General features: G+C 42.1%; 1 protein-coding gene across 2 annotated transcripts in view; it reads left to right on the forward strand.

The window, feature by feature from the left end:
- The window catches only part of grk4 (G protein-coupled receptor kinase 4), a 42,166-nt gene extending 16,821 nt beyond the window's left edge, over window positions 1–25,345 (forward strand). Inside the window, exons 3-16 of one of the 2 annotated variants that reach the window (XM_029451063.1) lie at window positions 1,119–1,231; window positions 2,271–2,348; window positions 3,288–3,388; window positions 7,900–7,992; window positions 8,471–8,534; window positions 8,855–8,995; window positions 12,458–12,648; window positions 14,393–14,430; window positions 14,898–14,987; window positions 15,085–15,293; window positions 17,367–17,504; window positions 19,657–19,794; window positions 20,823–21,000; window positions 21,927–25,345. In XM_029451063.1, the coding sequence (XP_029306923.1) occupies window positions 1,119–1,231; window positions 2,271–2,348; window positions 3,288–3,388; window positions 7,900–7,992; window positions 8,471–8,534; window positions 8,855–8,995; window positions 12,458–12,648; window positions 14,393–14,430; window positions 14,898–14,987; window positions 15,085–15,293; window positions 17,367–17,504; window positions 19,657–19,794; window positions 20,823–20,999 (1,571 nt within the window). In that variant the 3' untranslated portion in view covers window position 21,000; window positions 21,927–25,345. The remainder of the gene's footprint in view (window positions 1–1,118; window positions 1,232–2,270; window positions 2,349–3,287; window positions 3,389–7,899; window positions 7,993–8,470; window positions 8,535–8,854; window positions 8,996–12,457; window positions 12,649–14,392; window positions 14,431–14,897; window positions 14,988–15,084; window positions 15,294–17,366; window positions 17,505–19,656; window positions 19,795–20,822; window positions 21,001–21,926) is intronic. The other variant, XM_029450981.1, reaches the window with a different exon arrangement.
- The last annotated feature ends 117 nt before the right edge of the window (window positions 25,346–25,462 follow it).

Raw genomic sequence — 25,462 nt, forward strand, 5'->3', positions numbered from 1 at the left:
CTGAAGGCGAGTGCAACGCATTACAGTTAAAGATCTCAGAGTTTTTCTGAAAGAGCTGTTTTTTCTTCTGATTTTAAACACAGCGGTTGCACAGGGGAAGCAATAAAAATCTCTTATCTCTACATTCTGTTTGTTCACCAAAGAGACAACTTTGTTTTGTGGTCGTAGTTTGAATAAGAAGCACTGATCTGCAGAGCAGGAATGTTGTGTAATAAACAGAGCTGCTGGGAGTGCTGTTGTGAAGATTTGATTTACTTTTGGAGCTTGTCCTGTCGCTGTCACCACTCAGAAATATTCATCCCTCTTCCTCCTCTATTCACAAGTAGGCATGTGTATGTGAATGTGTGCGGCCTATTTTTGTTTGTATGTTCATCTTGTGTGTGTCCTTACAGTCAACTAGTGATGGAAAACGTCCTGGGTCTTCTTCAGTGTCAGAGGAAATATGATTCAAATGGACACCATTAGTCCTAATAGGCTGGGGCCAGACACGCACGCACGCACGCACACACACACACACACACACACACACACACACACACACACACACACACACACACACACACACACACACACACACACACACACACACACACAAACACAGTGTGTTTAGTTTTTATAATGTTGTAGCATAATTAAATGTATTTACAGCTGACGGCTTGCTTTTTGGGGGAATTTTACACTTCTTTTTTTCTCTCTCACCCTTCAACTATATTTGCAGTTTGAAAGTGTGTTTACCAATTTTCTGGATATGCGTGATGCAAAAGCTCCTTTTCAAAGTCCTCAAATATCCACCCTAACTGACAAACGCATTGTAACATGTTGTACATGTTTAAAAAGTTCATAAGGATATGGGATTAGTTTCACGTTCACGTTGGTTCTCAAAAGTATTTTCGAAAGAAAGATTCTCAAAAACAGATTAGAAAGAAGAGTAGCGAAAGTCCTGAAAATAAACATCACTTTTTTTAGATGACTACATTTTTTAAAATTATTATTTCCTACTCAGACTGTTCATACTCTTCCTGTGGGGGTCCCAACCCCTGGATTTGGAACCACTGCTGTAGTGTATTTTTCTAGTGTAATGATGATGTTTCTCTCTCCCCCTCCTCTCCTCTCCTCAGACAGGGACTACACCAGTCTATGTGAGAAGCAGCCCATTGGTCGGCTGTTATTCCGTCAGTACTGTGACACCAGGCCAGAGCTGAAGCGCTGCATCGAGTTTATGGATGCTGTGGTAAGACTTTGAATGACCCTTTTACCATAACACTGCTTATCCCTAAAGTTCTTAAAGCTGTTCTTCTTTCCCACTCTTTTATTTTTCCTCTGTCTCAATCTCTCATTTCGTCTGTGTGATTTCTCCCATGAGACCGGCCTGAATCGGGCCCCGCAGAGCAACAACTAGGAGAGGAAAGTCAGAGCTTGGTCCGTTGCCTGCTCTTGGCAGTAGCACGGGGTGGTGGGTGGGGTGGGCGTAGGAGGGTGATTAGCGACTTAGACAGTCTGTCAGAGAGCAGACCCCTCCCCTTCCTCCATGCACTCCTCCATGAGGTCAAGCCCACGTCAGAGCAGGTCCCCTGGGTGAGCAGGCAAACACAGGCCCAAGCTTGTGTCTAGGCCCCTGGAGGTATGCGAGAAAGGAAAACAGGGGGAGTCATGCTTATTTAATAAGAACCTACATTAGTCTTTTTCGAGGGAGGTAGACTGGGCACGTAGGTACGTGACATACACTGACACTGACTGACAGAAATGCAAGAATTTAAACAAGCAACATGTCAGTGCTTAGCATGTGCTGTTAGTCCCAAGGAGGGCGTCATGCTTTGGCTGCGATGCTCGGTCCAATTCCTCTCTGCCGAGCTTGTTTTCAAACAAAACACAGACCACCTCCCTGCCTGCAACCATATTTGACCAAAAACACAATCTGTGATGTGCGATGGGGTTTGAACTGAGGCCTCATCCTGGTGACCGATGTAACAGGCGAAGCGTGAAATGAACATGGTTGCCAGTTTGCAGCCTCGACTATGATGAGACGTTTTGTCACCAGTAACATCTCTCTATATGTCTGCTGTGCAACACTCCTTTTCTATTTTAATTTCTTCCTCCTTCTTGTTCCTCATTAACCCCTCTACCCTTCTCTCGCTCTGTCTCAACCTTCCTCTCTGCCTCCTGGTGCCCGTCTCTCTCTGACCTTATTTGGAGAGATATTAAAAATGGCTAAATGACGTTATATATAATAGTCGTTGTGGTTGTTCACACGTCTGTTTGTTCTCCGACAGGCCATGTACCAGCTAGCTCCTGACGAGAAGAGGAGGGACTGCGGACTGAATGTTTTAGACACATACTTTAATAATGGGGTATGCCGCAGAAACACTCACTTATTTACACAGACAAAAGATAATATTTGCAAATATACATATTAAATCCTCCAGTTGTTTTCATTGATCTGCATGATTTTACTAAGTACATTAAAACTATAATTTTGAAATGAGGTTATTTTTGATCTGCGTATGATTTATTGCTTTATGTTTTTATGTCCTCATTACATCTACCTTTATTATTGACTTGACACATATTTGTCAATGATATATCATGCTTGATATGAAGTGGATTGTATGAACTTTGGACTTTATCCACGGTGTATGAAGCTAAAGATGTTTAATAACTTTAGCATTGGTGTACTGCTGTATTTCTGTCGCCCATATCTCTCCCTGTATTAGTGAGTGTCTACGCCTCTACTTTGGTTCCCTGATTGATTAATTAGCATTATTGTTTGAGACTCTAACTGGGCTTCATTTCCCATTAAAGATAGTAAAGTACACCTATAAATAGAATATAGGGAACAGTTGAAGAAATGGCACAAGTTGAAAGAAATGGGTTGGATATATTTGTAATTTTTAGCTTTGTACATATGTGTCACTCATATCACACACTCTTGTGGTTTTGCCTTGTTGTGTTTGTACCAAAGACACACCGAGTCCTATATTCTCAAGCTTGATGCACTTTGGTAGAGTACACAGCTTTCTCACTTCCCTTTTTATGAAGTGTACCAAACTGACAAATGAACTTAAGTTTGTTTCAGACCAGATCAAACGTTTGAGATGTGACCACAGCCTTGATGTCACGCCCTACTAGCCAGGCTGTATGGGTTCACCAACAGAAAGAGATGAGCTGACTGATAATGTGTTTTCTTAGCCTTGACAGTCTGGAGCCATACACCATCATCTCTTTTCTGTCTGTCTGTCTGTCTGTCTCACCCTCTCACTCTCCTGCCTCTCTCTCTTTGTAACCCTCAGTCAGCAGCCCATCTGCCAGACGTACCCCAGGATGTGGTCGCTGGGTGTCGGGAGAGGCTGGAGCAGAGTCCATGTAAGGAGCTCTTCAACGACTGCACCAAGTAAGTCTCGATTTTTTTATGATCGAGTCTGTGGCCATCAAAGTGCAGCGGCACCAATAGAGTCCTGTTCCTTCAGAACGTGCATGTGTGTTTGTAGACTGTGTGGACTAGTGTACCCTGTCACTAGTGATGATGAGGCAGCTGGCACCTGGTGTGCAGTGTTGCACGCACGCACACACACACACAAGCAAACACAGACACTTGCAAACACGCGCACAGTGGAGGCAAATGAAAAAGAGCAGTGGGCAGAGAAAACATCCGGATGGCTGGCATGAAAACAACAGCCACCTCAGTGTTCCCCCCACACACACACACACACACACACACACACACACACACACACACACACACACACACATCACACACACACACACACACATTCTCACACACACACACAGATTTACAAACACGCGCACACACTTGCAGGTGTTTCTGCTTCCTGCTCGGAGAACCAGGAGAAGCAAACAGACCGGGGATTATTACCCCGAATGTACTTCTCATTGCACAGACTCGCACACATTCACACCTCAACATAACTTTGTATTAGCCCAATGATTTAACTCTGTCCCGGTAACTTTCTGTGACTCAGGACGTCGGCTGAATGATGTATTGTGACATGTATATCATGATAAGTTGTCACATTTATCTCGGTAACGATAAATGTAATAATTACTATTATATGTCTGTAAAATCTCATTTATTTTCCGCATTTCCTTTCACTCACCTCTTGACAGTGTTGGGGAGTTACTGGTTGCATGGAAAGGAGTAATGTAATTTAAATAACAATAATTAAAAAAGATTATAATAATATCAGTTACAGAGAAAGAAATGTGTAATTTAATTACAGTTACTAATTAAAATGTTGGCACAATATAACATTAACTATGTTACTTTGTCCCAATCTTCATTCAAGTTATATTGAAGAACTCTTAATAATCAGTGTTGAGTACGACAGTGAGGTTTACACCGCCTGGTACTTTTCGGCTTTATTGCCCAGTTTAAAACATTAGTTAGAAAGGTAATCAAATGTAGTAAGTTACATTACTTTGAAGAAGTAATTAAAAATAGTTACATTACTTATTACAGTTTTAACAGGGTAACTGTAACTTATTACATTTCAAGAGTTACCTTCCCAACACTGCAAAACTGTAAATTGAAGTTGTTAAGAGATTCATAATGAAGACATAAAACAATTGCTTTTCATAGAAAAGTATAATCTAAAATGTTGCTGTATTCTGCAAATAATCTGGCAGTGACTTGGTTAACAATGACGTGCGACCCAGGTCTTCTTCATTCAACACATTTTATGTATAAAAACATTTAAGAAAACGGACCCACGTTTCCCCATTCGTGGCTAAAGCACCCAACTTTTAGCCACACAAGCAGACGGACTCAGGTTGAAAATGCTGCAACCAGCCTCTGATTCACTTGAGCTTCCCCGGGGAATACTGGAATTTGCTCGAAGGAGCTCTGGAGAAGTGGGAATCATGGAAAACACTCAAGTTATGTTCTCAGCCTGCTCTCCTGTTCTGGCAAAACACATGCACAGAACTGCTGACCCTTAATGTTCAGAAGCTAATCATGCGGGCAGTAAAGGACAGATTGTCTGTACTTTTTTGTTGTTGTTGTTTTTGTTGTTGTTGTTTTGTGTGTGTGTGTGTGTGTGTGTGTGTGGAACCTGGAAACCTCAGTGGTTGAGGTTAAGATGAATACAACACAACTGTCTTCTCTCTTTGGCATCTCAGGTCATGGTCTGTTGGCCCTTTTTCTTCCCTTCTGCATATATTTGAACACCTCTGTGTTGTCCAAATGGCACTGGGGGGGGGGGGGCGAGAAGTGGTGTGAGAAAGAAAGAAAGAGGCCACAGAATGACAACACTGACTGACTGAAGCTGTGCTGTGGGAAGCATCCACTCCATTCAAACTTCTTGACCGGATTGAGAACAGAGCGAGTGAGGAAGTGAAAGTCCGGCAGAAAGCCCAGCATGAGGGGCCAAGTTAGCGAGACTCACAGGGAGCAATGAAAGGAGAGCAAATAGGAGAAATTGGGAAAAGTGGGGAGAAATGGAAAGAAAGCGTCAAGGAGAGCTAAACAGCAGAGTGTACAAACATAGAACAACTCGGGGACATGTTTGTGTTACTGAAAGTCTTACAGCGGCAGTTCAGATGTGTTTGAATGGGATTCCTGTTCAGGCTCGCTCATCACTCCTTCCGCTATCATTATTATTTGTACTCCGATGCGGAATTTTAATTATTTTATTCCGATATGTAATTCTGACCCGGGGCTTTTTCCTCAGAGGGAAAGCCTGTAGGAAAGCATGGTGCTGCACGTGGAAATGTGACTTTTGGCAGAGCCACACACCCACGAGCAGAAGCTTATTAGCTCACTCATGGATTTTCTTCTGCTGCAGTGGAACATACAGTTATGTCATAAGCAAGAGTCGAGCGTGGCCCTTCAGTACATGTGTATCTTGGTGTTTTGCGTATCGCCGGTCTTGACAAAGGTCCGCGTTCAGATTTTTCTCCGCCTTTTCTTTTCCTCTCCGCGCTCCCTTCGAGTAACAAAAGCCATATTGTAGTTGTGTTTATTTCTACTCCCAGTGGTGTCTGTCTGAGGCTGGACTCCAAGCCAGGCACGGCTAGGCTCCTGCCTTTCTGGAGCCCCTTTCTTTAAGTGTCCGGGACCGGTTTTATCTTGTAAGACTGAGTGAAGCCAGTCAACATGATGAGTGAACAGAGACGAGTCTGAGAAACTTTATTCAGGCCATGCTTTGAGATTTGAGACAGATTTAAGACAGAACATGATTCGGGGGAAAGACATATGCTGTCTTTATCGAAAACCTTTTATTGTATCCGTTGAGGTGTCAGGGCAGACTGGCACTTTTGTTTTGAGGATTTTAATGCAGCTTGGATGTACATGCTTTTAGTACAAACCCTTGTGAGCTAAGGAACAGCAGAAGAGAGACTGATAGAAATCTAAAACATCGACTTCTCCTACAAATAATCTACATTTACTCTGGAAAGATGGAATCTCGTGTACAAAGCCACCGGGTCCCATGATGACACAGTTCAGTTTTATTTTACACAGCAGAGGGTGCTCCCCTTGTGGAAACTCTCTACTCTACTACCAGCCTTTTGCCAAGAACAGCCACTCCACCAGCGCTGTTGGTAACCACAGGCAGCTTTCCTCATCCTCCTCAGTGATGAAGTCATTTTAAAATATGGTCAAGGAAAATCTCCCTGCTGCCAAATATGAGCATCTCGTCAACATTTGGGATATCTGCAGTGTAGGCTGGCAGAAGAGACTTTTAGCACACTGGTCGGCAGGAGAGAAAGTGCTGCTGGTGTTGGTTAGGGTTTACTGTAGCTCACTTCTTCTTTGGCTCAGTTTTGGAAGAAGAATTGTAAAGTCATTATTAGTCAATCACAATGCTTCTGGTAATGATTTGGATGAAAGATGTTTGTCTTGTGCTTGAATTGATTGCAGTTTAACCATGTTATATTTGCATTTGGCCAGTCGTGCTGTTCTCATGGATTACTCATACGATCACTGTGCTTTACTCGTCTTTGGCATGACAAATGCCAAAATCTACACTGGTGTTAAAGCATCATGGTTAGCTTCAGAAGAGAAAGTAATCTTAAATATGTCATCTGTCGACAGCCAGGACGGCAACCCTCGGAGAAACTGTAAACCTGTTTCAGTTCATGTCTGTTTGGTACCAGAGTGTCAAAGAGGACATGGGGTTTTAAGTCAAACAACATGTGTAGTGAAAAAGGACACTAATATGAGAGGCTGGCAGGGTCATGTCAAAGAGTCATGTTCTTACAACTCTCAGTGGAGTGACGCTTGGCGTATGGGCAGGAGACGATGAGGCGGTGACCTTTCATGACCCCTTCTTTCCTCAAAGAACTTTGTTTTCACGTCAGTTACCTCAATGTGTTGACTTATGGCAGGACTTTAGAAAAAAGGTTATGAGGGTTGATACAGCTGAATATATGACATAATTCAGACACACTCTCTCACATTCACGTGTGAGGTAAAGTGAAATGAGATTTTCCTCCTAACCTCCTGCTCAGTGAAATCCAGTTCTCCCAAAATCCCCTGTTTCCTGGTGGAGCTGCGTTTCATGTCTGTGTTCAAAGGCATTTTTCATTTTTCACGGTGGTGTACCGGCGCTGAGTTGTTTTTCCACTCTTTCCACTGAGAACGGCCTTGAATTCTAACACAACCGGTGATTCCTGAACACGCACTCAAACACACAGATGTACACAAACACCCACACAGAAGTGATTCAGGGGGTAGTCAGATAAAGAGGATGCGTGTGTTTGTAGTCGTTGTCTAGGTTAAAAGGCGTTTTCTGGGGAACACAGGCCAGATGTCCGTTCGTCTGTCTGGAAGATTTGGCAAGACATTTTACATGTGCTTGTTTTTTTTCCTTCTGGTGACATGTACATCGTAACATCTCTATTACCTTGTTATTAAACGATGTTTTCTCCCTCCCTCCCCTACAGAATAGTTCGTGATTATCTGAGTGGAGCTCCATTTTCCTCCTACCATGAGTCCATGTACTTCTCTCGCTTCCTGCAGTGGAAATGGTTGGAGAGGTGGGTAGTCACTGCAGATTACACGCTTGGTGAAGCACACATGCAAACCATTCCCTTTTTCCTACATAAAAAGGACACCTGTGATCTTCCACACATGGGATATTCTCTGTTAAGGGGTTGCATCTGCACGTAATGAATGCAATAAAAGATAACAAACATTGCAGCATATAGTATTAGCATATAGTATTAGTATACAGAGAGTAGTCGCAGGGAAGACGTTGGCACTTAAACACAAAGGTGGTGCTGCCAATCTGTGTTTTTGGCGTGAGGGGTAAATAATTGATGATGCTTTGCATAATGGCCGGGTAACTGTAGCAGGGTGGAAACAGCAGTCATCAGGGGTGGATTAATAATATATTAGAGCATTACTCTGTCTGCGACATCACATGCTCTGAGAGAACGACATAATCTATAAGTTATTTTACTCTCTTTATGTCTCTCTCTTTATCATTCCTCTCTTTTCTTTCCATCCCTGCAGGCAACCAGTAACCAAAAATACCTTCAGACATTACAGAGTACTAGGAAAAGGTGGATTTGGCGAGGTGAGTGTGGTTATTAAAGTTTGTGTGATGGACCGACTTTATGTTCCCTTACACAGCAAGTTTGGGAATGAGATGTTAATGATCTAAGTTACTACAAGTAACCTTTAACATTTAGGTAATGCCTCCACTCATGACATGTTGGGTGGAGAAGTATGTGCTGTGACATATTAACTTCCATTAGTTATACTTTTTAAAGTGTGTTGTGTTTTTTATATCCAAGTAAGTGTGTGTGTGTGTGTGTGTGTGTGTGTGTGTGTGTGTGTGTGTGTGTGTGTGTGTGTGTGTTTGTGATTTGTGTTTTCTCGCTGCTTGTTTTCCAGGTTTGTGCCTGCCAAGTACGTGCCACCGGTAAGATGTACGCCTGTAAAAAGCTGGAAAAGAAACGAGTGAAGAAAAGAAAAGGTGAAGCAATGGCACTAAACGAAAAACGCATTTTAGAAAAAGTTAACAGTAGTTTTGTAGTAAGTACTACCTTTTTCTTATTCAACCTTTCAACAGAATTGTACCCGTTTTGTCTGTCTGTTTGTAAATGTGCGTGTGTGTGTGTGTGCATTACTGTATGTGAGCACATTGTTTTTTAAAGGCTCCAGGATCCTGCAAATGAAATTTAATGCCGTGTTTGCAAAGGCTGTCAATCAAGACAGTTGCTGTGACTCGAGCTCTGTTTGTTTAACGACGTCCACGCCAGGTGGAACCGGCTTGTGAGTCGCAGTGGAAAGAAACAAGATGGGATAGAAGTACAAAAGGGGTAAACAAAAGAAGTCCCGTGATATAATTGACAAGTTGCAGATGACTGCTGGCAAGGATGTGCAAACAAGGTCAGCAAGTTCAGCTGCCTCTTCAATCAAAACCAAACGCAATTAATTTATTTTGCCTGTGCAATCGTGCCAAATTAGATTTCATTTGGAGCTTACTGTCATCCTTTAATCATCTGTGAATGTATTCTACAATTTGATTGAAATCTGTTTTGCTGCCATATGATTTCTTTAATGAAGTTTTAATATGTTCAAAAATACTATGACTCGTGTGTGTTTTGTGTTTGTGTGTGTGTGTGTGTGTGTGTGTGTGTTTGTGTTTGTGTGTGTCAGATTGCGAGAAAAAATAACAGACATGCCTCGACACCTGCTTTGGTCACACACACGTCTTAACTGTCTGATTTGAACAAATACAATGATGGCCGTCAGTCAACCAAAGACATGATCCGTATAACTACCTCAATCCTATTTGCAATGACCCTCAAAAATTCTGTCACACTTCATCTAAATTGTCCAAAGTTCCTCACAACTTGAGTACACTTGAGGCCAAATCAATTATTGGACATGATTTAGAACAAAACAAGTCAGGGCAGTAACTTGAGCATAAAATTACCTTCTGAAGACTCAATTTCAGCTTCATAATAGAACAACATCTTGTAGAAGAAAGTAGTAGAGTGTCCTGCTCGGAGCTTGTGTGCCAGCCAAAAAACAAATCATTACCCTGCACTGTACCAGCATGCATCAAGCTCTTAATGGTGGCATAGCTCTTGGCTGGTTTTCCTATGGAGGATGTTTTATAAATTGAGCCATAGCCATGAGTAAGCCGTGGTTTTTGGCTGGTGCTGTAATGTCAGGCCTGAACGCTTTTTTAGGGAGTCACCTAGCTTTTCATTTCTTCCATGCTGCACCAAAGTACTGAAGGGCAGAAATGTTCAGTTGACAGCTCGTTAACATGTGAGATAATATATTATAGGAACAGTTCAAGACCTTAAAAAGAGATAGCAGCAATGTCTACGGGTCATAAATGAAATATAAAAGTTATTTTCATTTGATTTGTATGATAGCAGTGGTTGAACTACATGTGCATTAAGCACGATTGACTTTATAAGCTGTTATTTTCTTAAATAAAAAATACGAGTAGGAAGAGATTTGTCAGTTCACAAATTCTAAAATATGACCCATCTTCCCTCCTCTCACTGTGTGCATGTGATGCAGCAGCGTGTTCCTGTGGTATCTGTCTGTTGTTCCTTCTGCTATCAACACTCTTTGTATATGAAAATGTGAAATGCCTGAGTTTTAATCCTGCTTGACTACGCATGTTGACATCAGGGGCTGGAAAACTATTAATGTGTGCTTCTCTTTCCATTTCGTCCAACTGTACGCACAAAAACGTCTCGGGTGCTCCGGCAGGAAAAGAAAGCTTAGCTTTGGCTCAGTGTTGTTTCTCAAAATGATTGTTCCAAAGACAAGAACATTACAGCAAGTGCTCGTTTAACATTCGTGGAACATGGCGAGGAGCAGCTAGAGGGATAGGCACGATACTTTCTGCTCTGTGGATCTGCGCGCACTGTGTACTTTGTATATGTGTACATAGTGTAGAACACGGTGTTCTACTATTTAATTGTACAGCACGGACATATTGCTCCGTAGTACAGTAAGCTGAACTCTGAGGCAGCAGAGCCTCAAAGCCTCTCCGTGTGAAGCGAACGGTTGTGTTTGAGTTGTACTACGTTTTGGATCAGTCTGTTTCTGATGCAGCGTGAGCAATGTAGCACGTCCTTGTTTTGAGTGAGTCATGGCAGAAGCATGTGTATGGACACACACACACACACACACACACACACACACACACACACACACACACACACACACACACACACACACACACACACGCTGGAGTGGGCTTGTTACAGAACGTCAGACCTGCAGCTCTTGTCACCTGGGATTGGCACATGATTTTGTGTGTGTGTGTGTATGGCTGCGTGTGTTCGTTGTGCTGATGACTCTTCATGTGCCTCTCTACCTACGAGAGCAGCTCTGTTGCCTAGCAACACTGACCAAACAGCAGTAGCAAGGAGAAGAGTCAAGTGCTCTCTCAAACCCCTCATTTCTCGCTCTCTCTCGCTATTCTTCTTTACCTGTTCAGTGCATCACACTATTATAATACATACTGCTATCTTACTGTACGTTTTATCCGATAACTTGTGTGTGTGTGTGATGCAGGGCAGGATGACCTTGTTCTAAAGTCTCCAGCAGGTAGCGCTTCCTCCCTCTGATGCTGATTCACCTGGCTATCATCTGCAATGTTTTGATACTAGTGCCAATACGATAAAATTGTTTAACAACTGAAACACTTTTGTTTCCCTACACGTGTGATGTTATGGTTTACCCCCTTTGGGAGTAAAGTCAGTTTCATGAAGCTGATTACCTCGGGGTTTCTTCAGTTCTGTGACTTTTATCACATTCGATTAGATGTCGGGCATTAATGGAAGTTTTGAGTTTCTGTTAGTATTGGGAGGCTTTTTGGATATCCTTTTAAAGGAAGTACTCGCATCAAGCCATTATTTTGCGCTGCCAAGTTAATTCAGATTTGTGTGTGTGTGTGTGTGTGTGTGTGTGTGTGTGTGTGTGTGTGTGTGTGTGTGGTTTATTTGGCCCATGAGAATTTGTCCTATCCCCTCTTGTCATCCGTCTCTGACTACGTCGTCCGGAGCAGATGGGAATCCTCCCGATGGCAGCAACATCCTGCTTGCACACAACAGCACATGCACACACTGTACCCTGCATGTCACTGACCCACAGAGGGAGAGAGGAAGGACCAATAGGAGCGAAGGGCAGGCTGGTGGGAATGAAGGGAGAGAAGAGAGATAGATGGTGGGATTAGAGGGAAAGGACTCGAAGTGGAGAAGAAGCTTCTGGTTTTCCATATCTGTGATATATCTCTCTTTGTGTACATTCCTTCCAGGATAATGGATGATTATTTGGGGCATAAATGAAACGATCATGTTCCTCTAGCCACCCTGTCTCTTATGACTACTCTTTCCTCTTCCTCCTCCTCCTCCTCCTCCTCCCCCCCTTTCTCTCTTCATGCCCTCTTCTACACCAACTCCTTGACTGGTCCCTCACTTCCCTTGTTACCGCTTCCCCCAAATTTGCCTCCCTCTCCAGGTTAGTCTAGCATATGCGTATGAGACCAAGGATGCGCTGTGCCTGGTGTTGACCATAATGAATGGCGGCGACTTAAAGTTCCACATCTACAATATGGGGAACTCGGGCTTCGACGAGCAGAGGGCGATCTTCTACGCTGCTGAGATCTGCTGTGGCCTTGAGGACCTGCACCGTGAGAGGATAGTCTACAGGTTAGATCGCATGGGGGGAAGAAACTGTTGGAGCAGGTGTACATGAGGAATCAAGCAAAAAATAAAGATATATTTTATAGTAATGCTGTTGACGGGCCATCTTTACCATCATATCAGCACAGCAGTAGACATAAAGGCTTTAGGAAAGACTTCAGGGGTATGTTGAGGGTGTATGTCTCTGAGGACCTGTTGTGAGGGTTACAGCCCCGGAACAACCTTCTGTAAACTTGCTGTACAACAGGGAATATGCCCACAACTGGCTAAATGTCCTGGCACTCCACTGATTTCACACAGGAAGTTCAGTTTACTTGCCATGAGAAGCGCTACTCAACCAGTCAAAAAAGTCTCTTCTGTGTGAAGAGAGATTTCTAAAGTCGGAGTTATCTTGAAAAAAGGCTTGAGACTTTTTATTTTATCGTTTAAAACGTTTTTTATTGGGAATAGAAAAAAAAATAGACTCAGAAGTGTAGAAGTACAAGTCGTTCCAATTTTGTCATGAAATAAATATCCCGAGGGGCCTGAAAGGGACAACAAGACAAAACATTGTCTCTGTATGGAAAACAACAAATAGTACTAGTAGTGATTATAGTGCGTGTTTAAAATACAGAAATAAGAAAGAGACTTTACTTTTTTGACAGAAAGTGTGGAGTTTGAAGGAAGTAGCTTTTTACCCGACAGTTAGGGTCTAATAAAAGGTGCTACCCGGTTGCATCATGGGAAATGTAGGATCTGAGATTTTGAGGCTTGACAGTCAGGATATCTCATCCTCTGCTGCTACGATTTTGACAACTACTGTCTTTTAATCTCTCTCACAAGTGTTTTACTCCACACTTTATGGAAGTGCAGCAGTAAATCAGTGGAATATCCCTTTAACCCAAACCATGAACTAACTGTATGTCTGACTAATCGTACCAGATCCGGTGTTATGAAAAGATATATTCCATATGAGTGTTTGCAGTCTTGTAAGATTGCCATTAGTGCAAATGGAAAGTCCTGGATCATGAAGTGTCACTGGATTAATGGTATCCTGATGTCACTGAGGTGTCATGCACCTGTCTCACTCGATGGAGCCTCGGAGTAATGCTAACATAAACACTGGTGTTCTTAGTGGACACATGCGCCCACATACACATGGCCTACAGAGTCATATAAACACAGTGGGCCTTGATCTCGGCATGTGTTACAGTAAACTTCACAGTTGGCATTGTGGTTGAGCTTGGCATTGGTTAATAGTGTCCCAGTTTTCAAAATATTATAGCTATTATAAATACAACTTCTTTTTTTTTGCACAAAAGGTTAGATGAGACAATGATTCAAAGGCTCAAAAGAGGGTTGAGATAAAGTAGAAATAACAACGTGGCAAGTTAGTTAAATAGTCCTCAGAAGAGGCCTTAACATATAAATGAGTTTAAAGATGAGCTCTATAAGAAGAGGTAACTCGATAACTTTAGGATCCTCAGTCATGACGTTTTATTGTAACACGGTTGAAAACAGCTGAGTCCAATAAAAGGCATGATAAAAAATAAAGCAAATACAGATATGCGTGTGCAGATAAGCCATCTATTAATCCACACGAGAGATTGCAGAAGCACACAAGCAATAAAAGACAATGAAATGTTAATAAAAGATACAAATATTTATCCAGGATTTGATTGTTATATCCTCAAATGTAAGTCCTATTTTTATACAAGCACTTTATAACGGCATGACTCTCTAATGTGTTCTCTCTTTTGTTTGACCGCAGGGATTTGAAACCTGAAAACATCCTTCTGGATGATCGTGGTATGTTCCAATTTCTTTCTTCTTCTTTTGCCCATACCTCACGAGCTACACAAGCGGTTTGTAGCGTGTCCACTTTGTATTGTGCAAGCATAGCAGCAGAATGTCTCCCCACGTCTTTCACAGGCTGAACAAAAATCTCTTCAAGTTCTTCACATCACGCTCTCTCCTCTTCTTCTGAGTCATACTCCCATATCATCTATTCTCTGTAACATGTTGCTATGTTGAAATAGAGGAGCGTCCTTCATGTGTCTCTTACGCTCCTACTTTCCTTACTCTCTTTCTTTCACACTTGTATCATAAAAGATCGTTTTAGTGCAGCAGGGTATCGTCAGGGCTCTGTGGCTTTAATCTTTGCAGCTTTTGATATCTGGGAAATGAAATGTATTCCTCTGTGGTGTGCATTGGATTGAAGTATGTGCATTCACAATGATCTCAGTTAGGTTATACATCCGTTGTTTGTTTTTCAGGACACATCCGAATTTCAGACCTGGGCCTTGCTGTTCAAATCCCTGAAGGGGAGACGATACGAGGGAGAGTGGGCACTGTTGGATACATGGGTAAGAATTTCCCTAACTCTTCTACCCGCATCTTTAGTCGAGCCTGTTATCGTGCTTTACTAAAAAAACACTGCAACACTTCCTTTTCCCTCCTCAGCTCCCGAGGTGATCCAGAACGAGAGCTACACCGTCAGCCCGGACTGGTGGGGGCTGGGCTGCCTGATCTTTGAGATGATACAGGGCCAGTCGCCCTTCCGCAAGCGCAAGGAGCGCGTCAAGCGGGAGGAGGTGGACAGACGAGTGCGCGAGGACCAGGAGGAGTACTCTGATAAGTTCGTAGAGGAAGCGAAGGACATCTGCAGACAGGTGAGAGTGAGGAGATGGAGGTGACAGATGGCTGTGGGATTTGGAAAAGAAAGAGAAAGGAACAAAGGGAGGACAGGACATTACTTCTGAGACTAGTGGCAAATGAGGACATGGATAGATGTGGTGGAATTACAGGAGTCTGCAGAAACCATTGGTGATGGAGTTCAGTTCAGTTTAGGCATGAAACTTCAAGTTCACGTCCTGCTAAATGACATGAACAGGGTTATATTACTGCAGTAAATAACAACCTTTATTAATATAATAAGCATCCATGGCCTCAATAAGTGAGCACATTTTATGTTCTGCCACTCACTTAGTAGACGCAGTGACACATGAAAAGCAGAAGTTGCACAGTGAGATGTTAGAAACAACAGCTGTTTGACTGACAGTATACAGTGTTTCCCCGAGGTTTACTGCTTGGGGGGGGTTTCTCTCCTCTCCTCTCCTCGCGGTGTGTGTGTGTGTGTGTGTGTGTGTGTGTGTGTGTGTGTGTTTGTTTTTCTGTACTTGAAGAACTATGTGTTGTAATTCTATTTCAATATTAGATAATAATATTGTATACATTGATGATTTTTGCCAAGATCCACTGATTTTTGTTTATTATATCCTCTTAAATTAATCCCAACAAACTATTTTTTGTATCAACACATTTCTATGTCTATGTTTGGTTTGGAAGTGGAACCCTAACCCTGAAAAATATTTCTGAACAAATTTATTTGAAATAATTGTTTATTTTTTTGGCCAATCACAGACCGTGGAACAAGCTGCCACATATTAAAGTTGAAAACTTGTTGGCAAACAGTTGCATATTTACACATTCAGCTGATAAGGAGCAACATCAGCATGCATTTGTATTTCCTCCTGTGTGTACACCAGCTAGATGCTATCTCTGTCTGTCTGGCGTTTGGTGCCGGACAGGTACCATATAAAAGGGCTATCAGTGCTGCAAACAGCGCTGACGAGAGCGGTAGGACTGAAACCTCACCGTAAATTTGCGAGCCCTGAAGACCAAAACAGTGAGCTGAAAGGCGCTAAATTGCTCTGTAGAGCGGAGGGGAACTGTAGGGTTGATAGTTCTGCCACTTTGTTACTATGAGTCACCCTTTTTACAATATACATAGTCATTTCAATGTTAATATACAAATATAAATTAGAGCAAGGTTAAGGAGATCAGATGTTTTTTATAAGCTTGACATCGTCCCATCTGTCTTCTGCCAGAGGGAGCCACTGAGCTGCTCTACCTCTGAGCAGGAGGGGACGGGACGTTTGTTTGTGTGACGCAGTGGAACATTCTGACCCGAGGTTCAGCAGAATCAAGACTCCCCAGGGAGAGGAGGATGGGGGGGGGGGGGGGGTTTCAGCAAGAAATGGGAGAAAGATAATAAGGAAGGGGAGAGAATGGGGGAGGGGTGAGACACAGTCTCTGCCATGTCAGAGAGATGGCTATTACCACAGCTCAAAATAGACGAGTGATCTTGTCGAGAGTGAGAGTCTGCTTTGAACCCTGAGTGTAAATTGAGCAAAGAGTTGCGCAAAGACAAACAATAAGGAACCAGAGAGAGAGAGAAAGTGGAAGAAGTGGTGAGAAAGTGAGAAGGTTTGTTGATTGTGAAAGACGGCAGCTTTTGGGTGACGACAGGGCCAGTGAGAGTGTCCACTAGTAGCCAAAACCACTAAACGGCACTCATCCACTTCATAAGCCTGCTGTACTGTAGGTGGTGCGCTGGTAATATTATCCAGAAGCTCTCACAGATATGGCGATGTGCGCCCTCTGATTTTATGCATGATGCTGCTGTATTAACTCCAGAGTGCATGGATTTCTATTGGTCTTTATTAGGTTACGTTGGGTAAAATACATTAAAGGAAAGCAGATTACATGCAAACTATGACGATGTGTGTGTGTGTTGTATACATTGCACTCGGGGATTGTTTTTTTTAAATGTTGTTTCTGCTAAGAAATTTGAAATCCATTCATTTATCTACCAAAGCTATTTGGGCGAACATGCACATCTTTAGAGAGTTGTAACGTTTAAACATCTCCTGCTTCTTCCTCTTCCTCCTGCTGTGTGTCAGCTCCTGGCTAAGGACCCCAAGGAGCGACTGGGTTGTCAGGGTCGAGGGGCCATAGAGGTCAAGCAACACCCCATCTTCAGAAACATCAACTTCAAACGGCTGGAGGCCAACATGCTGGACCCTCCCTTCAGCCCCGATGTAAGCACCACACACACACACACACACACACACACACACACACACACACACACACACACACACGCACACGCACAAACTCGATTCACAGTTTGTGGCCTGAAAACCTCGGAGCGCTGCAAATCAGCATACAGGAAATACCATTGTCACAAGTAAACAAACACTTCCGGGATAAGCTACTTATCATGGCAGCTAGTGGGGGTGGTGGGAAGCAGGCATGGGATCTCAGTGTCATCAGTGTTTGAAATCCCAAACTGGCTGAAAAAATGGATGAAACATGCTCACTGTAGCCACGTAAAGCAGAGTTCCCATGTTTTATGGTAATCATCACTAATGCCTCTGGTGGAGCTGAACAATGGATGGCTGTGGTCATATTAGAAAGTGTAACTATGGAGTGTGACTTGGTCGTTCCCTTCCCTAGATCAATGTAGTTAAGCTTTTATTATGTGCTGTACTCACAGTTTTTTGCCTGTTCGTAGAGGGAATCGGTACATTTTCAGTGTGATAAATAGTCGGAGTGAGGGAGAGTGACTGGCCTCAGAGGTTAAATCAATAGTTGAAAGTAGATAGTGCTATCTGTGTTTCTATTTTTGGTTATTCGGGTCAGTAGGGTCTCGCTGAGGAAAACAGAGCAGATAAGAGTCCGCAGGCGGGTGAAGGCGACATGTTGTTAAAATAACCCTATGACTTATTAGTATTTCAGGATTGGTATAGACGGAATCTGAGTTTCGGGCTTCCGGTGGAATCGCAATGCATGCTGGGGTGGCAAGCCTAGAAAAGTGAGCACCAACTCTACAAGGGTCCCCATATTGGATTTCTTCTCTACAGTGTTTATATTGTATTTAGCTTATTCTTCAAGCGTGTTGTAAACAAACCTACTACTCTACAATGAGTTCTGAACTCCTTTCTTATGATGAGGTTCAGATGTGGAAAGTCGAAGCTTTGAAAGTATTTTGCCGCAAGGCGGAATTTAAAGGCTTCAGGTAACAAAACTGGAGCTTATTGCCAGGGTGTTTGCTGCATCAGAGATGGGCATTGAGGAGCAACCAACAGCTAACGAAAGACTTTCAATCACAGAAAAAGAAAAGACTAAGCTTTTGGTTATGCCGAGTGGCGTTTCAGTGCCTGATCCCTTGACATTGCAGGATGGCTGGTCAATGAAAACAACAGCATGACTTCTTGGCCGCCGATATACCTCAGCAATATAACATTATTTTTAATGTCTGACCACCCAGGGAACCATGTCGAGTTTCATAAACAAACTTTGAATGAATACAAAGAAGGCAAAGCATTTAGACTGTTTGACTCTGGCTGGTTGAAACAAATATCTTTCAATCCTCTCGCAGATTCTGAGTATTGCTTTTTGAAAGCAAAATGTTCTCATTCAATGAAAGTTTCCCATACGCCACATTCGGCATGGATCTGCGTAGTCAAGAAAACTGGCGATATCATAAGTGCTTATTGCAGTTGTGTTGCAGGGTAAGCTATTACAAATATATACCTAACTTGTGTTTGTTAATTATTATACAACTCAATATATAGAAAGTACATTTGTCAATATATAAATCAAGTAGATCGACTACATACCCCAGGTCGAGTTCAGGATCAGGGAATTCATTTGTTGGTTTTCCTTTGCATGAAATGCTCACTGCAAATCTGCCACGATTTCTTGGGCTCCCAAGACTTCCCATTGTAATCCTGTCTCTTTACAGCTTTGGTCCATGCTAGCCTTCTGTCTTTGTTCTTTAGTGCTGTTGGAAATGGAAATAGTTCGAACGGGGGCTTGCAGTCGCAATCTATCATCAAACGAGTGCAATCGTGAAGCTCACAATGAGATTCTGCCCATTTATGTAGCTTTCTCCCACTGCTCAAACATCCTTTCACCACACAATGTCGGTGTCCAAATCCCATAACTAGAAGAGCGATGATTACACACTAAAAACTAGCCAAATACAATGTAAACACGTAGAGAAGAAATCCAATATGGCGGCCCTTGTGGAGTTGGTGCTCACTTTTCTAGGCTTGCCACACCAGCATGCATTGTGATTCCACCGGAAGCCTGAAACTCTAATTCCGTCTATCCTCTCCCCCCTTTCATCCAAAATAAATACACTTTTCACATTTCTCTCTCTCTCTTCTCTCTCTTCTCTCTCAGCCCCGAGCCGTGTACTGTAAAGACGTCCTGGACATTGAGCAGTTCTCCACTGTCAAAGGCGTGAACCTTGACCCCACAGACGATGACTTCTACCACAAGTTTGTCACAGGCAGCGTCTCCATCCCGTGGCAGAACGAGGTACTGCAGACACAGGCCACTGAGATGATGTCATCGTTCAGTTCCACAACAGACAGATACAATGCAGTACCAACACCTGTATTAAAGGACATTCACACCTAGAACAATCACTATAAATACAACGATGTGAGCTTCAACACTGACTAACGATAACGTTAGGCGTCAAGCACGCGCTGAATGCTCCAGCTGTGTCATGTATGCATGCAGGGCCAATTTATACACGTTCAAATGACATGCACAGTGCATAGCTTGCTATTTACATAATAATCACAAGTTCATCAGTTCTTCTGTTCCGTTTTCCTGCTCAGAAACTGCTTACTTGATTTTCCTTCTCGCCTTTTGTGAAACAGAAAATAAAATTGAACCGTAGCACGCAGCAATATGAAGATCATGTATTTGCTCCACACGAGAGGGTGGAACAGTAAAATGGTCTTTGGATATATTTTCTATCCGCAATACTTGAAATGAACAGAAGTTTTCTCTCTTCGCCTCCGTGATGCTGAAAGACGCAAAGCAGCGACTACTTTTCAACTGTTTTATTATTGTTATTATTAAAATGCTTATTAATAAGAAGAAAAATAAATAAATAGCTAAATTAAGGGCTTTATAAAAGTTGTGTTGACGACGAAAACGAGCCTATTGACGGGTTTCTTTTATTCCATCGTTTTGTATAGTTACAATATCGTTCGCAGCTGTCGTTGTTGTTATAAAAATGATATATTCATAGTGGTGCAGACGGTCCTTTTTAAGGTAGAATATCTCCCTTTTAAGAGTAATGAAGAATTAATCGAATATAAATTCTTAAACTGTGAATATTGCCTGTGAATGAGTCGAGTTACTGAATATGTATGAGACATTTACATCCTAAATGCCCAATCCAGATGGATACTTAAACATCATAGAGAGCGTTGTGCTATAAATAAATTGGCACCTACCCGTATGCTGACTCACAGGCCTTTTGTAGAACCAAACAAAAAAGGAATTGAAAGTTATCCAGGTGCATAACTCAACATCCTGTCCTTCTGTAGATGATTGAGATGGAGTGCTTCAAAGAAATCAACGTCTACGAGACTGACGGGACGCTGTGCTCAGATCTGGACGTGAACCGACCTAATCCTCCACCAAAGAGAGGCTTCTTCTACCGCCTGTTCAGAAGAGAGGCAAGTGCTAGTGCTCCGGCAACTGTCCGGGGGGGTGGGGGCTAAGGTACTTCTTCTCTTCCTTCTTTCCTTCCTCCCCCCCCCCCCCCTCCCCCTCCAGGCCTTGTCCAAACTCGATGTGAAAATGTTTCCCCATAACCTCTGTGAAATGTTTCCAGTTATAACATCCCTAGTTTATGTTGGTAAGAATAAGGTCTCTGTTTTTTATTTTATTTCCCTGCTTTTCTGTATTTGTTGCTGTGCCTCTTTGTCTCGGCAGGTCTGACACGAGAGCTTGTTTGTGGTTGTGAGAAGAGACAAGACGGTCTAATGGGTTATTTCCACCGACCTGTCTTTTTTATAACGAAAACCTTTCATTGTGTTCTGTATTTGTTTGAACTCAAGGGTGTAACTACCACTGGGGACAAGGGGGTGACATGTCCCTCTCATTTAAAAAACAAAATCCTGCTTTAATAATTTCAGATTGGTTTTCTTATTCACTCTGAACAGCAAAAAAAAAGCCAATATGTCCCCTTCAATTATCTTATTGTGCTCACGGGAATACATTATTTAGCCTTTTTTTGCCCTGCGTTTTTTGCCTCTCAGGCGACATACATTCTGCCCCATTATATTCAGCGTGAGAGAAGATAGCAGGCACTGCTCACCTCAGCATGTTTTTCAGGTTTGAAAAAAATATACATCATAATCTTAACTACGGCAGCTGTTTGTAGTTAAATGCAAAAATAACTTCACAGGGTCTCAATCAATGAAACTGGAAGATTAATATCATCACAATGTGTTATTTGCTACCAAACCTATGCCCTTGCTTCAGCTGTTATCTTCTAACTACAGAAACGATGGTTAATAAAGTCATGTGGTTGAGTCGAGGTCGGCGTTTCCAGGAGAATGTGACCTCATCACGCACATGAGAGATGGCGTAGTGATGAAAGTTGCTAATGTTGGTGATATATCCTCGCTTCTGGTTCTTCCCAGGTCTGTTTTAAGAGCGGTTACAGTGACGACGAGATTGAAGAGCCCTCGCGACTTTAAACCACTCCCTCCACTCGCCTCCTCGCCGCTGAACTTCACCACAAACTCCAACCGAGCGCAAATCTTAGGAACTCAGTGAATGTTGACCTGTATTTATGAGCTGTATTAAAAGTGTATTATAATTAAAGAAAAAAGTATGAGTTTAAAGATTTTGTACATTTGTACTTGAATTTATGTCTAGATGTATATTTTCACTAAAGGTTGTATTGTACAAAAAGCCATAAAAGTACCACTTGAATGCATACATTACGTTTTTTTTCCTTTTTATTTTCTTTTGGAATGAGTATGGATAATGTGTATTGGGGAGTTTTTTTATTTTTAAAGAAGTATAGTAACAGTAAGTTCTTTTTCTTTTTTTTTTCTCAATGTAGCATAAGTCCTTTTTGTTTTTACATGTGCTGTATGTTTGTCATTGATTTGGCCAACGTGATGTGTTGTTAGCACATCGATTCCCAAACTAACCCTCAGCCTCTGCACCCTTCAAGGTTCAGGTTAGATCTGAACGAAGGGCATAGATCCAAATGACACAGAGGGAAATTGATCCAGTCTAGCAATGCCGTGTTAATGCTATTTCCCAGATCTCCACCTGCATCTTTGGTTTGGCTTGGAAGTAAAAACCTACATCTTTCCCTCAGCCCAGTCAGGCAGGTTTCACTGCACTGTACGGCGTGTGTAGTAAACCATCTTCTAGGTGCCTGTACCAACTAACTTCTGGCAGAGATGGCATGGATTTATGTCTGACAATCCTTTAGTCAGCATGAGCAAACAATTAGTATATTTTAAGGAGGCTCTTTTTTCGGAATATACAAGGCCTGATAATAATTATCCCTGAACCTCCAAAAATCTCTCATGAGCGGCAAAAGGCTCAGATCGTTAATTTTAGATGCCAGACTGTGTTTCCTTCGGGAGCGCAGTCGCAAGTAAATGTCTGTTACATTATTCACTCAGGCAGAACTTATTTTTTAATCTTTATTCCGCATACTTTTTTCTGCTTCTTTTGTTGTACTACCTGGCTTAGTTTTTCCTGACGTGTCCGGTTATTATAAACCGTTTTCATGTGCTGAGTCGAAACCCTTTCCCTTGAAATTTCCTAGTAATTTCCCACACATATTTCTCAGTGTTCCAGAAAGCCTAGGACGGGTTGACTGGAGAATGGGTTGGAACATAGAGACTGATGATGATGATGATGATGATGATGATGATGGCGGCACTGTATTCGAAATCTGACCTGCAGCTGACGAGGGCTTCATCTAGATAACAAATCGCTGTTGTATTAAACTAACTTCCATTGATTCAGCTGTCAGCAGCTATTATCCTCTGTGCTGATTCAAGATGCAGCCTGCTTTGGCTTCTGTGCCTGTTGATCATAGATGGCGTGATGCCTGTCAGCCACATATCCCGCTAGTAGACCTCCAGTTAGACCCTGTGGCTTTAGCTGTGTTTGTACTAAATGAAGATAACATTTCTTAATCGTGATAGCGCCCACCATTTGAAATCGTGTATGTTGTTCCATCATTGGAATGACTCGAGACAGTTGCTTGTATGTGTGTAGACGGGGAGGAACAGGAGAATACTGTTGATTATTGTCCCGCCTGCAGTTACCATCATCTGTGTACAGGAACACTTGCAGTACCACAGTTGTTGTGTGCTTTTGTTTCATCATATAAGAAGTGTTTCCTTCCAAGTTAACTAATCATGAACAAATTCATTTTCTTTACTTTTACCAGCATGATCTAGTTGTCTGCTCTCATTGGAATTTCAGAGGCATTTGAAGCCATTTTGCTTTTGAGGCAGTTGCTGTTTACTCCCCACACCACCTGTTTATTAATGCTGTGAATACCCTGTGTGTGTGTGTGTGTGTGTGTGCGTGTGTGTGTGTGTGTGTGTGTGTGTGTGTGTGTGTGCGTGTGTGTTCTAATGCATTGGAAGTACAACAATACAATAGTTAAAAATCATGTAGGGACTTGAATGTCACTCATTTGAATTTCAAACCATTCAAGACCGCTTACATTTAAAATGGTACGCATATAATTACCCATCTGGTTAACTATCATTAATTTGGAGAGTTGGCTTGTTATAAAAAAAAGAAATTGTCCCCTGTTGCACATTCCATTATCAAAATTCAGGAATTGAATGCGTGCATCTGTTGCTGGCTTGTTGTCACTTTTTTCTGAGTGTCTGTTATTTTTTGTTGCTCTCAGGCACATTTTGAAGCTGATTTCTCTTGCCTATGTAGATTTTAGCCTTTTAGCTCTTTAGCCTCAAAAAACCTTGTAAATGATGTATTTCTAACATGTAACTAAGCTCTAACACACATTTACTCACTCACAGGAAAACTAAACTGTGTTTGCCACCCATGCCTCTGTCATTGTATGAACTTTACTCTTATAACATCCATATTGCAGTAAAGAAATTCTGTTTAGTTTCATTGCACTATGGTGTGTTTTGACAATGACTATAGGAAGTGTCTTGAACATTTTTGCCAATGATACCAAAAGCAACATTAAGTAAATGAAACTTGTCTTGTTCTCTGATGAAATTGCTGAAGAAAGACTGACGGCCTTTATTGTATGTGCCAATTTACCAAGTTAAGTTTTGACATCTCGCCTTTTTTCAACCTCTCTATCATTCCGTCCATTCTGAGAGAAATTCCTTCACATAAAGGAACTTTAAACAGCTCAACAGTTTTGAATGTCCGCACTAAGTGCATTGTAATGCCTGTTTTAAAAAGAAAAGAAAAAAAAAATACAAATGTTTTATTACTCAAGCATGTATCGGTTTGTAATACTTCAGGTTCCTTGTATATGTAAATGATGACCTTCTAGTGCCAACATATCTCACTGGTATCTGAGGACAACTTTATAAATGGCAAGGTGACCAGCTGAGTTGGCCCTGTTTGAAGGCATAACATGCATTCCTTCTCTCCTGCCTTCCTCCAAGGCGGTGATGGTGAGTCTCCACCCCACCCCCCTCAAAAAAAACAAAAACTGGGATGGTACTCACCAGCAACGTTTAGCAGTGAGAGATCCTCTGTTCCTTGATGTCACTTGAGTCTAGTTTTGGGATAACCACCGATATATGCCTGGAGGTTCTCCAGGGTTTCACACTCTTATGTCCAGATATTTCAGATAAGTGATATTTTTAAGGAAGGGAGGAATGACAAAATGCATTATTGGTATTCAAGCGGGGCCTGGGACTTCTTGATTTTTCTTCTTTTTTGTATCTGTACAGTCATGTCGTTCAACCACTGCAGTCATTGTTAATTCTTGTACAAGTTGTATCACTGGTTGTTGTACCATATCGGACATTTGTAATTATGAAATAATACACTGCCATTTGTATAAAAAATACTTGTGTCTTGACTTATTTGTGTCATGTATTAACTTGTGTGTTGTGAATAAATGGCCGTAGTTGGAAGGAAATTAAAATAGCGTAACACTGCTAATACCCATGTTATTGCAAGCCACAATATCCGCACT

Source organism: Cottoperca gobio, chromosome 1 (assembly GCF_900634415.1).
Source record: "Cottoperca gobio chromosome 1, fCotGob3.1, whole genome shotgun sequence".
Lineage (NCBI taxonomy): Eukaryota > Metazoa > Chordata > Actinopteri > Perciformes > Bovichtidae > Cottoperca > Cottoperca gobio.